The following is a 14,340-nucleotide window of genomic DNA, read 5'->3' on the forward strand; positions in this document are numbered from 1 at the left end:
ACAGATTATCTCCTTATGAATTAATAACAGGCTGGTCTATGTATTTGAAAATTTCACCCCCAATCTTAGATCCTATGTGATTACAGTGAAATTGCAAGGAAAATAAAGAAATTGCAAAGGATGATACCTCTATCATTAATAGATCCAAACTGCACTGCCAAACTGCCTGCCTATGATCTACAACAGGAGATTCAGTGTTCACGAAATACCTAACAAGAACTGCCCTTGAGTCTCATTGAAAAGGATTTTATCAGGCACTATTAACAACTGACAGGGGCTGGGGATGTGGCTCAAGCGGTAGCACGCTCGCCTGGCATGCGTGCGGCCCGGGTTCGATCCTCAGCACCACATACCAACAAAGATGTTGTGTCCGCCGAGAACTAAAAAATAAATATTAAAAAAAATTCTCTCTCTCTCTCTCTCTCTCCTCTCTTTAAAAAAAAAAAAAAAAAACTGACAGCATCGAGACTCCAAAGTACTGATTCTTAGGTTGATGGTTCTCAGCTAAAAATATATATATACAGACTACTCATTCCATTGGAAATCTTTGACTGAGATTCTTAGAATCTTCCTAAGATGCTTACTTCAGAGGTGACAGCTTCTGCCCCAGATTTTCAATCAAGATTAACATTCCTATTCAACTCCCTTTTATGATTTCATCTTTTCATCCCACTTTGAAGCCCTCTAAAACCTTATCTCACATATCTTCATCCTTCTCTTTCTCACCCCTTGTATTCTGCATCTACCACTTAAGAGAACACAAAGCTTTCTTGTATGTTTCTCCCAGAGTATTGCTGCCATTCTAACAATTGCTAGACTTGTCACTTTCTCCTGAGACTGCTGACAAAAATGTAATAGCCATTCTTTTAAAAATTTCAAAAAGAAACTTTCCTCTCACAGGTTCGGTGTGGTAAATTATGTTTCTCCCATATCATTAATTCCAACCTGCACTCTTGCAGAACTCAACATTCCTGCTGAGATCATTACAGTCCTATTGGCTAGACCAATCGATAAGGACTCATATTGAGGCTATTCTGGTTGCTACAGTTGTTTGCTTTCTCAAGGACATCTCACTTGTTTTTCAGGAACTGCTTAGTTCCACTTAGGGACTTTGTCCATCTCAAGGGATATAAAAATGATCCATTCCCTCTGATAACAACTGATCCTCCCAGTGCAATCTATGTTCCACTAAGATACAACATTGTGTGTGACATCAGGCTTACACCTTCTCCTGCACACTAATTTACCCCATGGTTCCAACTCCTTGTTAGAGATGTCCAGTCATTCAAAACTACCATTTCACTGATAATCAAATTTACATAAAAAGGGTATCTAGAAGTCCGCTCCCTGCAAAATGAAGCAAGCAGATATTTGGGAGAACTTCTGGAGTAGGGGATTAGGTGATTGCTTTTCATACAAACTACAGGCTACATCTCTCACAGTGGGAACAGAAAAACAAGACACAACAGCAAAAATTGGCAGCCTTGAGTGGAGAAATAGACAATAACAGTGGGAGGCATTAATTATCCACTCTAATGATGTGTGGGACAGGCAGAAAGAAAATAAGCAAGGAGAGGACTTGAATAACAATAAGCCACCTAAAAATCAAAAGACATGAAGAATACTCTTCTCAACCATCGCAGAACACACTTTATGATGAAGGGAACCACTTCCCAGTGTCCCTAATCTCAATGCTCCCTATTGGCTTTCAGAGACTCTCAGCAACCCTTGGGATGATCCTCCTGGCTCCTGGGACCCACCTTTGAGAGCCTGCTGGTCTAGTACTTTCCTTTCTTATATACAGCTGTCCTCCTTCTGTGAAGGGGCCTTTGTGCTCTGAGACCCATCTTACCTGCTCCTCAGAGTCCTTGCTCTGGCCAATGTTAAGTTTAATTTGTGTTAAGCTACCTCCAAGCATAATGAATTGCAACCTAACTTGTTTGTAGACAAACTGCAACCTACCTGAGAGTGTATTCTTTTGATAGGTAGTTGCATTTCAGCCAATCGCAACAGCTGAGATTCAGTCAACTACAGGTGGCCAACTCATAAGACCATGTCCTTAAAAAGCAAATGCTGAACTGGGACCAATTAAATTGTTTTGTATTTCACTTCCATTTTCTCATGATAAATACTGCCTTGCCCACATTGCTGGGGTGGGGGTGCTCTCAGCCTCTCCTGATTCCAAGTGTTGCCTGTTCATAATCCATTCTGTGCTAAAACTCTACTAAGTTTAATATATCTAACATTTTTCTTTTAACACCAGCATGGTCTGCACTCAGCCTCTTTCCTCAGTTTATAAAAACACCAAGACATGTCTCATATTTTCAAAACATCCTCCCTGTAGTTCTTGTGTGACTTCCAGTCTCAAATAGCCAAACTACAGACAACTTGAGGGACTATCTTATCCATGGGGCCTATCTGTTGTAGGAACTCAACAACTCTGTGTGTGTGTGTGTGTGTGTGTGTGTGTGTGTGTGTATATATATATATATATATATATATATATATATATATATATATATATATGGTGGTGGGTACTGAAGGGTGCAAGGAGTGCTCTACCTCTGAGTTACATCCACAGCCTTTTAAAAATTTCATTTTGAGTCAGTGTCTCACTAAATTGCTGAGGGTGATCTTGAACTTGTGATCTTTCTGCCTCAGCCTCACAAGCAACTGAGATTATAGGCATGTGGTTGACGTTTTTTTAAAAAAAGGAGTGACCAAATAAATGAATACTAATGTAGCAATGTCTGTTGTTTCATAGTTATTCTAATTAATGTTGGCTTTAAAAATCATTTTCTCAGTTGAATCTGGAAATTTTGTCTTTCCAAGGTTAAGATGTATAAAACTTTTGAAATGATACACTTAATATATGATAAGAACCATAAGTATAGTCACACTGTCACTTAACCACATTTGGTCAAAGACCCCATGTGTGAAGGTGATTCCATAGGACTATAATGGAATTTAAAAATTTTTATTGATTGGTGATGCTGTAGCTCTCTTAACATCATAGCACAATGCATTACTCATTAATTAACAGTCCCTCCAGTTGACTGTAGTTTGGCTATTGAAGACTGGAAGTCAGGTAAGAACGACAGGAGCAGGTGTTTTGAAAATACAGGACATTCTTTAGTGTTTTTATAAACCAAGAAGGAGAGAAGTTGAGTGTAGGTCATGCTGATGTTAAAATAAAAATGTTAAGCAAATTAGATTTAGCAGGTATAACCAACCTATTGTGCTGTCAACTATATGAAAGACTAGCACATACACACCCACGGTGATAGCCTTGGCCTGTAGTCCCAGCTATTCCCCAGGCTAAGGCAGGTGAAATGCTTGAGTCTATCAGTTTAAGACCAGCTTGGTCAACATAGTGAGAATGTCTCAAAACAACCCCCCCCACCTCAAAAAAAAAGAGCACATACAATGTACACAGTACATAATACTTAATAATTACATTAGATGTTACTGGTTTATGTATTTACTATGGTCAGTGTAGATTATATTCTTCCAGCTTACATAAAAAATGTTAACTGTAAAACACGATGTTATACTAGCAGCAGCCTCATTCATCTCATGTTCTCTCCTCTTGATTGAATCAAAAAGGCCACCTCAAGTAACTGACTTACACTATCTAGGTCTGCACAAGTACGCTATGATGTTCACACAATAAAGACATTATCCAACTCCGTTAGGTGACACGTGGTTATTGGTAGGACTAAGCCCTAGTACCATCGTCTCACAGTGTGCAAACCTAGAAAAAAATTCACTTTGACGCTAGAGGCCGCTACTGAGGCAGGACCCAGACGGGTCTGCGAGGTCGGTCTTGTCTGAATGGTGGAATGCATTTGCAATAGGGATTCGTGTCTCAACAACCCAAATCAGCAAAACGTTGCAGACCAAGGCTTGTATGACTTAATGGGGGCGAAGTGCCAAATTAAAACTTTCGGGTGGGAGTAGCACTTATGGCCTGATCCTCCCACAACCTGCGGGAAACCGACAATCCAGGGGCTGAGCTTTGCGAGGAGGGCAAGGAAGGGAGAAGGGGTACTCAGCCGTTCACCAACTACCGCGCTCCCAGCGCCATGCCTACTCCCCACGAACCCAGCAGAGGGAAGGGCTGGGAGCCGCTGGGCGGCGCTGGAGGCGGGATTGGATCTCATTCTTTCCGGATTTGAGCAAAGCGGCCCCTCGGGTGTGAGGGGCGGGGGGAGGACCGTGCGTCAGAGGGGCGGGGCGGGGCGGGGCCGGCCACCAGAGCCCGCCCCCTCCCTTGCCCGGCGCCAGCATAAAGTCACGGCTCAGCCCCACCGAGGCCAGTCGGCTCCCCCACAGCACCCGCACCATGCCCATGATACTGGGTTACTGGGACATCCGCGGGGTGAGTTGGCGGGTGAGAGCGGGCGGGGCTGCGTGGGCCGGAGACGTGTGGAGCAGAGGGGGGCGGTTCTAGGAGACGAATCCTCTTCAGGATTTGCTGGAGTCCCCTGCCTGTCTGTTTGAGGCGCTCTGCTCACACAGTGAGCTCCAGAGTGCGCAAGCTCGCGGGAGGCGGGTGGTGTTAGGTGTGAGTGGGAGGTTCTAGTGGAGGAGGTGAAATCAGGGTCCCTCCATCTCTGACCTCTGCCACGGCCATCTCTCCCAGCTGGCTCATGCCATCCGCCTGCTCCTGGAATACACAGACTCAAGCTATGAGGAGAAGAGATACACGATGGGGGATGGTAATGTCACTCGCCTGTTTGGCCTCCTCTCCAGCTCCTGCTGATCGGTGCTCTGGGGCCCATGGCCTGGCCACCTGTTGCTCAGCTCTGCAGAACTCCTCCTGGTGCACTTAGAGCCTGCGCCTTCCCAGAAACCTCCTTGAGGGTGCAGTTTGGTCTTACAAGGCAGGACTCAGGGAGTGGAGTGCTGGCTCCTCCTCTGTGATCTTGTTGGGTTCCCCTTAGCCCTTGTCTGAACATTTTGTAAGCCTCAATCATGTTGGATTCATGGCCCTTAAAAGCATTCATTACTCCCTGTAATCTTGGAATGTGAAGTGGAGTGTCTGAGATTCCAGATCTACCCTCTTAGGGGGTCTTGCATCTGCCTCCTTGGGAGGGTGCCGGGAAGGAGTGTTAGACTCAGGGGAGGTTTCCTTTCACATCATCTTCTCCTCCACAGCTCCGGACTATGACAGAAGCCAGTGGCTGGATGAGAAATTCAAGCTGGGCCTGGACTTTCCCAATGTAGGTTCGGAGGAAGGGGGTAGTTTGGGAAACTGAAGGCATCCCTTCCTCATCTTTATGCCCCAGTTTAGAGTTTTGAGATCAGTGTTTCTGTTCAACTACTCTCAATTCTGTGTGTCTACACTGTCTTTGTGTGATGGTCTGTGTCCCAGATCATTCATTTATTCTACAGTGTGTTTGTGTAGTGATTACCATGGGCCAGGCGTACCAAGTACCAGATCTCCATGTCCCTAACTTAGGGAAGGGGAAGTGGGTCCTTGCATCTCACCTGACCATCCCTGGTTGTCCATCCAGCTGCCCTACTTGATTGACGGGCCTCACAGGATCACCCAGAGCAACGCCATCCTGCGCTACCTTGCCCGCAAGCACAACCTGTGTGAGTGGGGCTGGCTGCAGGGTGTGGGGGAGGGTGGCCATGTCCCTGGCTTGGCTGGGGTGGGAGGCTGAAGGTGTGTCTCTATTGTGTGTGAGGCAGGTGGGGAGACAGAAGAGGAGATGATTCGTGTGGACATTTTGGAGAACCAGGCTATGGACATCTCCAATGAGCTGGCTAGAGTCTGCTATAGCCCAGACTTTGTGAGTCATCTGCTGACCACCCCTACCCCCACTGGGCTGGACCCGGCAGGATTTGGATCAGGATTCTGGACTCCTAGAATCCCCTCTAGATGAGTCTTGTTTCACTTTTGAACTCCTTAGTGCTGCTTATCCTCCGGTACATTCTGCGTGCTTCTGTCAGTGTCCCTCGTAACATCAGATTGTGTCAAATGAACACTTTTATTCAATCCCCACCATTATAGGGTACAGTCCAGACTCCTCAAGGTGGACATTTACTTCCTAGAGCATAAAGTCAAATTTTGGAATTCTTTCCACTTTTCATCTCTGCCCTAGGCCCTCTCCCAGCTGGTTTACATCATGTGTCTTCTCATGAAATGTACATACTTAAGTCTATGAGAAAAGGAAGTACAAAAAGATGGATTGTTACAGAACTCTTGAGTTTTGACCTTCAACCAAGTGTTTTCTGGCGCTGTCTCCTTCATACCCATATAAATAAATTTTTCTATTAGGCAACTAAGCGTCAGCCAGAGGTTCCTCTCCTTCCTTCTTATCAGCCTCAAATACTCCTTACTTTATGGGAAAAACTCAAATGTGTATTTCATTCTTCTGGAACCTTCTAGGTAGAACTTTCATCATCTCTCCTGGGCTCTTTCAGTTCATGCTTCTTTGATACTAACATCTGAGTCCAGAGCCTGGCAGGTGCTCAGGCCCTCATGGGTCAAAAACCACAGGAGGTGGTTGGTAATAATGTCTCGTTGGAGATAATGTTCTATTCTTCTTTGATGTTCTATCATTTCTAAAGGATGGGGTCAGGTATCCTATAGGAATCAATAAATGCCAATTCATTAAATTTAAAAAAAACTGAATAGTGATTTAATCCCCATTTTAGGTAAGATGGTTTCTCACTCGGGGGCTAGCTGGGGCCGTGAATAGCAATGTTGAGCCTCATCACTCTACCAGGGAACTTATTTCTTAGGATAATGACAACTATTTTCTGCCTCAGGAGAAACTGAAGCCAGAGTACTTGGAGCGCATCCCAGAGGTACTGAAGCTCTTTTCGCAGTTCCTGGGGAAGAAGCCATGGTTTGTTGGTGATAAGGTAAAAACAAAAGAATTGGGACTTTTCACCCTTTCCAGGGTACAGAATTTCATGCCCACTCATCCTTGGCTTTCCGCAGATCACCTTTGTGGATTTCCTTGCTTACGATATACTTGACCTGCACCGAATATTTCACCCTAAGTGCCTGGATGAATTTTCGAACCTGAAGGACTTCGTATCCCGCTTTGAGGTGATTCCTCCCAGCCTCTTTCCTCTTGGCTATCAACTTTCCCTTCTCTCCTCCCACTATGTTTTCTTAGTCATGAAGCTAATTGAAGAAGAGAGAGCATTTATTGAGCACTGGCTTTGTGCCAGGACCCGTGTTTATCACCTTGCATCTACTGTTCACATATATCGTTACAACATTCCTGCAGGGTACATAAAATTATCAGTCCCTCTGGACAGATAAGGAAACAGAGGGTAGAGGGTTAGCCATTTGCCCAGGGTCCCAGTGCCAGTAGAGGCTGTGCTGGGCTCCATGTCAGCTTGTGGCTCCTAAGGACACCAGTCAGTGGATATATTTTGTGCTAGAGACAGAATTTTCTGCACCAGTTGGACCCCCATCTGAGGACACACTGGACGCCAGAGCTGAAGTTGGTGCTGAATTGGGTACATATACAGGTGTCTGTATTAGAGGACTTTATCCTGAAGTGTTCTATGGTGTGGGACTTTCCTTTCCTCTCCCTTGACCTCTTTCTTCTTTTCAGTGTTCTAAGTGTTCCATCTGCGAAATGGGGCCAGACCCTTATTTTTCACTCATACACTTATTTTCCGTGAGGGTTTCCTCCATGTGAGGTCTGCTGTCAGGTCCCGTAGGGCATGCAAAGATTCCCCATGCCCAGACTGAGTGGAGCAGGGAATGGGAGGTATCAGACTATGAGGTTTCCGTGGTACCACTTGTGTTTTAGGAAGCACAGCCTGTACCTCACCTTAGAGCCAATCATGGGTCACCGCAGGTTCCCTTGTTTTTCACCAAAATAACCTCTTTAGCAGATTCAGTATTTTAGCCTTTCCCCCTCCTTGTCTAGAAATGCGCTGTCTCAGCTAGTTGTCACCAGCTCTGGTTTTGGTCCAGGCTGAGTGGCTTTGGGGATTGTGTAAGGGCTGGATTAAGCCTGGGAGTGAGGAGTGTAGGAAGCTGAGGGCTGTGGCCTGAGCCCAGTGTGGGCTTGATCCTTTGGGCACAGCAGCCCTGATTTGCACTGAACCCCTTAGAAAGCGTCTGTGCAGTCCCTGTCCTCTAAAGAAGGCCCACAAGCACACCAGGCTTTTACACTGCCTGGTCCCGTGGAGTGGGGCTAGAGAAGAGGTAGTTTGGAACACAGTGAGATTGGACTCAGGTACAGGGTGGAGAAGTTTGGACTTTCTGCTTCAGGGCAGTGATTAGAGTTGTCCTTTCTTTGTGGGTCCATTTCCAGTTACATACTATCATCCGGGTTTTGCTGAGTCACTGGGTGAATCATCTTGGACCTCTCCCAAGCTGCCCTGTGTCATGCTCAGTCCTTCTTCTGTGTTCAAGAAGCAAGAAGGAGCCTCCCGTGAAAAAGGAGATTGTTTGTGCAGATAGTGGGGACAGGGCCTCTGGTGGGAAGGGGAGGTGAGGAGTGCAGCCGAGAGAGCACAGAATCAGAGATACACAGCCAGGCTGCATCCAGTCTGTCCCACTTAGTAGCTGTGTGAGCATGAGGAAGTCGACTTAACCTCTCTGAACCTCAGCAGTCCTGAGTCCTGCTTTCTCTCTCCCACTTGCAGGGCTTGAAGAAGATCTCTGCCTACATGAAGTCCAGCCGCTTCCTCCCCAAACCTCTGTACACAAAGGTGGCTACATGGGGCAACAAGTAGGGCCTTGGAAGGATAGGATCAGGGAGTGAGGAGCCTGTTCTCTTCCTGCTGCCAGGGCCCTGGGAAAGGGCCAGACCCCCTGCAGCTCTGGCACCATCTTCTCATTTTTTTCTCTTCTGTCCATCCCCCTATCATACCCACGGCCTTGTTGGCCTTCCTTTCTCCCTCTAATCCTGAGATGGGAATTTGGAGATACAGAAAAAGAAAGACTGAACGAGTCTCAAAAGAAACTCCAAAACACCCACGAGCCTTTGTGTCCTTAGCACATGTCCCTAGCCCATGTCAGTGACCCATGCCCTTGCCCGCAAATAGTTACATGAGGGCAGTATACAATTGGTAGAAAAACTGGCGTGAAATTGTGTAAACCTGTCCTGGCTCTACCTGCCGTCCAGCCCCTAGGTGCTGTCCTGCTCTAAATTATAGCACCCGACACCAGGGAGTTGCTGTCTGTCCTTCTGGAGATAGAGTCCCATGATCCCTTTTGAGGGCCAGTCCCCAATGACCTGAGTACCTCTTACTAGTCCCTGTCTCCTAAGGTTCCAGTACCTCCTGATAGTGCCACTCTGATGACCAAGCCATGAACACATGAGCCTTTGAGGGACATTCAGGATCCAAACTAAAGCAGAGGCATTTAGGGAAGACTCAGGTAAGAGATACTGTGGCTTATCAAGAAAGTTCTCTTACCCAAGAGCTGTATTTCTAGAAACTTATATCCAAAAATGGTCAAGACTTCAATAGATGTTTCTCAAAAACGAACATTCGAATGGCCAAGAAACATAAGAAAACATGGTAAACACCATTACATAGCCGAGTAGTTATAAATACCATATACATCCAGGTGTATACTCAGATGGCTGACATTCCGTGGACGGACAGTAGTTTTTGAATTTATGGATTAACTGTAACTCTCATACATTGCTGGTGGGACAACCACCTTGTAACGGTGGCAACGACATCTAAACCTAAACATGCAAGTACCTAAGACCCAGGATCCCTCCCAACAAGAACGAATGTTTTTGGTCTCCCAAAAGACAATGTTAAAGACATGTGCAACAAGATTTGAAAGCAGCTTGATTTTAAATAGCCCACAACTGACCTCAACTGAAGAATGGACAAATAAAACCATTTTATTAATATAGTTCTACTATTCTTGTTATGACATGGTATGCTACGTTAAAAATAAATGCGCTATGGGCTGGGGATGTGGCTCAAGTGGTAGCGCACTCGACTGGCATGCATGCGACCCGGGTTCGATCCTCAGCACCACATACCAACAAAGATGTTGTGTCCGCTGATAACTAAAAAATAAATATTAAAAAATTCTCTCTCTCTCTCTCTCTCTCTTTAAAGAAAAATAAAAAATAAATACGCTAAGGCTGCGCATCACAACACGGATGAGCATCACAGACGTAATCTTGAGTAAAAGGATCCAGACTCAAAAGTACCAGTGGTATCATCATTCTATTTATATAAAAATGGAGAACAAGGAAAATAACTGCATGGTGATAGGTGTCCGGTAAATGCTGACCTTGATGGGGTGGAAGCTTCCTATTGAAGGGAACTTGTAGAGTGCTGGAATGTTCCATATCTCAAAATGGGTGGTGATTACATAAAGTAGACATATGTCAGAATCTATAGAGGTATACACTGGCGATCTGTGCATCTCAGTTGTACTTCAGTGAACAGTACACATATCCAACATACATTATTTGTGTTTGTGTTCACCATCTTCTCCCTCATGGAGGGAAGAAGTCAATGGCAGGAGGCCATGTGTTTTTCTCCTTGTTCACTGGTATAATACCCAGAACAGCTTCGGAACATAGCAGGTGTTCATTCTATCTTTAGTGGCGCCACTTCAAATTCTCCTTTGATTGACGCTCATTTCTTTGGATAGGTGAGATTAGTGTGTACATGCACTCTCAATATAGTTTGTCTAGTCATTCTCATGCTCTGGGAGGCCACCATGCCTTGTGACCTTTCCTGATCGGTTGAGGCTCTGCCGGTCACTTCCTGTGATCTGGCCACATCAAAGTGGCCGTAGATGGTGGCCCGATCTTGAGAGTTGTAAAAATGTCGCTAAATGTATCTTCATGCTTAGGTGTGCCTTCCTGCAGCCCCATGGGTCGAGCTACGCTCACCTGTTCCTTTGTGATATTACCCCTTTGCCCTGTTTAGGACAGAATGTTCCACGGAAACGCCCTTTGTGTGTCCCCTTCTCTTGCTCTGCCTTTGGGTGTGGCCTTCCTAGATGTCAATCAACCTGCTGCCAGTGGACATCATGAAGCTAGACTCAGCCCCTTGAAATCTGACCCCTTGCCTCATTTGAATAGCTTCTCCTCAATAAAAGGGGTCAGCATGCGTGGTGCTCTCTCTCTCTTTCTGTGGACCCTTAAAGTCAAAGGATCCATCACAAGACCCCCCCAAAGAAAAAGGTATCTCTGTCTCTTGGGTGGTTATTTCGTGCAGCCCAGTTCCCCTGGAGTGACACTGAGTGTTTTTGTCGCCAGGAATGCAACATCATGCCATTAGATCCGTGCATTTAACTAACTTTAAAACTTGTTTTCTAGCATGATGATCATCTTTAAACTACTTGCCCCGGTGTTTGGTTATTTTATCTGGGTAGGTCACCAAGCAGATACTACAAGGTAATGGGGAAAATTTTGTAATGATTATTATTAATAGACTATTTGATGATCTCTAGATAGAATATTTTAGTTTTTGGTGGCACTGTAAGTCATATGGACCTCTCTCTACATTATGTAGGCATGTGGGGGCCCACACTGCCATCTCATGATACTTTCATAGCTTTGTAATGCTTTGTAGTTTTCCACTTTACTCTTTGTAAATTATTCGTTGTGCATGTGTCCACAGAGGAATCACTGTCCATGAATCTCCCTGCATAAATTTCTCTGTTTACTCATTCTGTGTTGATGAGTCAATTCCTGTGGAAGGTTGAAAGATGAGCCTGCTGCAGTCAAAACCTTTGTTTCCTGTAGGGATAAGTAATTAACTGTGGTTCTATTCTAGGTCCTGTCACATAATGTGATGGTCAATTTCACGTATCAACTTGACTAGGCTGAGAGATGCCCACATAGGTGATAAGACATTATTTCTGGGTGCACCTGCAATGGTGTTTTCAGAAAAGATTAGCATCTGGATTAGTAAAGAGGATAATCCTTACCAAAGTGGGCAGGCATTATCCAAAGGAAGGGTGAATTTTTTTCTGTTTGACTGGGACATCCATCTTACCTGGGATTTCTAGGCTCCTGGTTCTATACCATACAATTTTTCTGGGACTTAAGCTGTAGCCCCTCCACCTACCCAGACCTTCAGACCTGACAGAATTACACTACTGATTTCCTTGCTTGTCTAGATTGCAGAGATCATGGGCTTTTCCTTCTCCATAAATATGTGAGGCAATTTCTGTCTTAAAAAATGTTTGTCTATGTACATATACTACACACACACACACACACACACACACACACACACACACACACATATTCTCTGTATACATGTATATTCTGTTTCTGTGGAGAACCCTATTATATATAGCAAATAAATGAACTCAAATGATGGCTCTAGTGAACGAATCCGTTTATTAAATGAAATACAATACAAAAATATTAGGACATATCCATTTACCTGAGTGTTTTTTCAATTTGGAATGAACTGGATGCAGGTTTGGAGGTAAGCTATCTTCTCTCCTGGTCAATGTCCCTGTTCATCATGGGTATTTTAAGGGCCTCCACAGGGAAAACTATCTGTTTGCCTGTGTGTTTTGCCCAGGTCATGCACTGGAACGTATCTGGGAGGCTTTTAAAGCTGTGTGAAGAGTGGGAGACAGTGCTGCTGTGGGGATGCCCATCACTGTTGGCGTGGTGGTGTGTCGGTGCTCATGTATTCATCGTGTGGCCTCCCCTAGGGGATATTAAGTGCAGGAAGGGTCCTAGTCAAGTCTTTGTAAGTTGGAAGTGACCTGTAGACGTTTTCTGCACATCCTTCTCCGACATGGTGTACACCTCTTTAAAAAAGCTCAGTTCTTCCTGTCTGGCCCTGGGATAGCAGCTTGAAGAATGACCACGCTAGAGCTGGGTTCAGGCTGCCTGGCTCTGGGACAGGGTGCTGGGTGATCACAGACACCCCCCCTCTCTCCCCTGAACCCTGGAAGTGCAGGCTGCACAGCCTCCCCAGCTGCTAGTCCCCGTTCTCTGCCCCACCCTCTTTGTCTCTTCCCCATGTGCAGCCTGAGACCACAGGGCCGTCCCCTGGGTCAGAGTGTTCCTACTTCCTCCCTGCAGGCTGCACCCTGTAGCTAGTGTCCAGGGAGGGCTGCTCAGGCCTCCTTCCTGCTCGCCAGCATTACTAGGACAATGGTCCAGTTGTGGCTTTTTTTTTTAGGTTGTTGATGGATCTTTATTTTATTTATTTACTTATATGTAGTACTGAGCATTGAACCCGGTGCCTCACACATGCTAGGCAAGTGCTCTACCACTGAGCTACAACCACAGCCTCAGTTGTGGCCTTTGATCTACTCGTGGTCTGTAGTCCAGGGTTTCTCAACCAGGGCACAACTGCCACTGGGAACCACATTAATTCTTTGTTCTGGGTACCGCGCTGTGCATTGCCGGGGGTGGGGGTGGGGTGGGGGTGGGGGTGGGGGAGTGGGGGGGTGTTTAGCGGCACACCTGATCTTGAGAGGCCAGTAGCACTTCTCAGTCTGTGAGCATTGCCAAATCCCCCGAGGGGATAATCACCTCCTGTTACAGAGCAGTGATGTGGATGGAGAATGCCTTTTTTAATAAAGAAAAATAATTTTAAAATTTGGAATTCCACTTATGCAGTCAATCTGGGGTGTTTTTGACTTTACTTGTATTTTAATTAGTAATATATGTTGGTGTGTCCTGGGTCAGGTGGTAAATGTATTTCCTTAAAAAATTTTTATTTGATATAGTCTCAGACTTTGGGAAGATATGAAAAAAAAAAGCACAAAGAACCCTATGTACCCCAACTGTTCACTGTGTCCCCTCTCCTTCCCCACCCTTTTCTCTCTGACCCTCCCCAGAATGCTGGGCAGGAGCACAGGACACGATTGACTACACCGTGTTCTTTGTCTAAGATGCCAGCACCTGATAGTAGACCCAGACCTATAAAAGACAGGGCTTTGCAACCATCCCCACTGCATGTCTCCCCAGGGGACATTTCTCATGCCATACAGGGGTGGAATTTATGACAATTCATGTCACACCTTCCTTTCTGGAAAGCTTTGAAAATTCTTGGTACAAATCCCTAAGGCCAAGGATGCCTTTATTTTGCTTTTTCATTATTGCTTCCTATTACTCCATCAGATCTTTATTTCTTCCACACATTTTGTTGTGTTTGACCCACTTGGTTGCAATAGTCACATGTAGGCAAGAAAAAATGACCCCCTATTTTAGGAATCATTTGTACTGATTTATAAGTCTTATTTCTTAGTTCTGATTTGTGTAAATTTTTGAATTCCTTTTTGTTTTTGTGTTTGGACTAATGCTCAGTCAATGAAGGTGATGAGTTTAGAGAAGCAACTGTCAGCTTAACCACTATGTTGGTAGATGTTCCAGTAGATCCTTCTTTCTTTGT

General features: G+C 45.2%; 1 protein-coding gene across 1 annotated transcript; it reads left to right on the plus strand.

Moving 5' to 3' along the window:
• The first annotated feature begins 4,267 nt into the window (after positions 1 to 4,267).
• On the plus strand, positions 4,268 to 10,050 carry Gstm4 (glutathione S-transferase mu 4). The gene is made up of 8 exons (XM_077791119.1): positions 4,268 to 4,381; positions 4,646 to 4,721; positions 5,161 to 5,225; positions 5,520 to 5,601; positions 5,701 to 5,801; positions 6,784 to 6,879; positions 6,959 to 7,069; positions 8,632 to 10,050. Exons 1-8 carry the CDS (start codon positions 4,346 to 4,348, stop codon positions 8,719 to 8,721), a joined length of 657 nt encoding a protein of 218 aa, XP_077647245.1. The 5' UTR covers positions 4,268 to 4,345; the 3' UTR covers positions 8,722 to 10,050.
• Positions 10,051 to 14,340: the final 4,290 nt, after the last annotated feature.

The sequence above is a fragment of the Urocitellus parryii genome, chromosome 11 (assembly GCF_045843805.1).
Source record: "Urocitellus parryii isolate mUroPar1 chromosome 11, mUroPar1.hap1, whole genome shotgun sequence".
Lineage (NCBI taxonomy): Eukaryota > Metazoa > Chordata > Mammalia > Rodentia > Sciuridae > Urocitellus > Urocitellus parryii.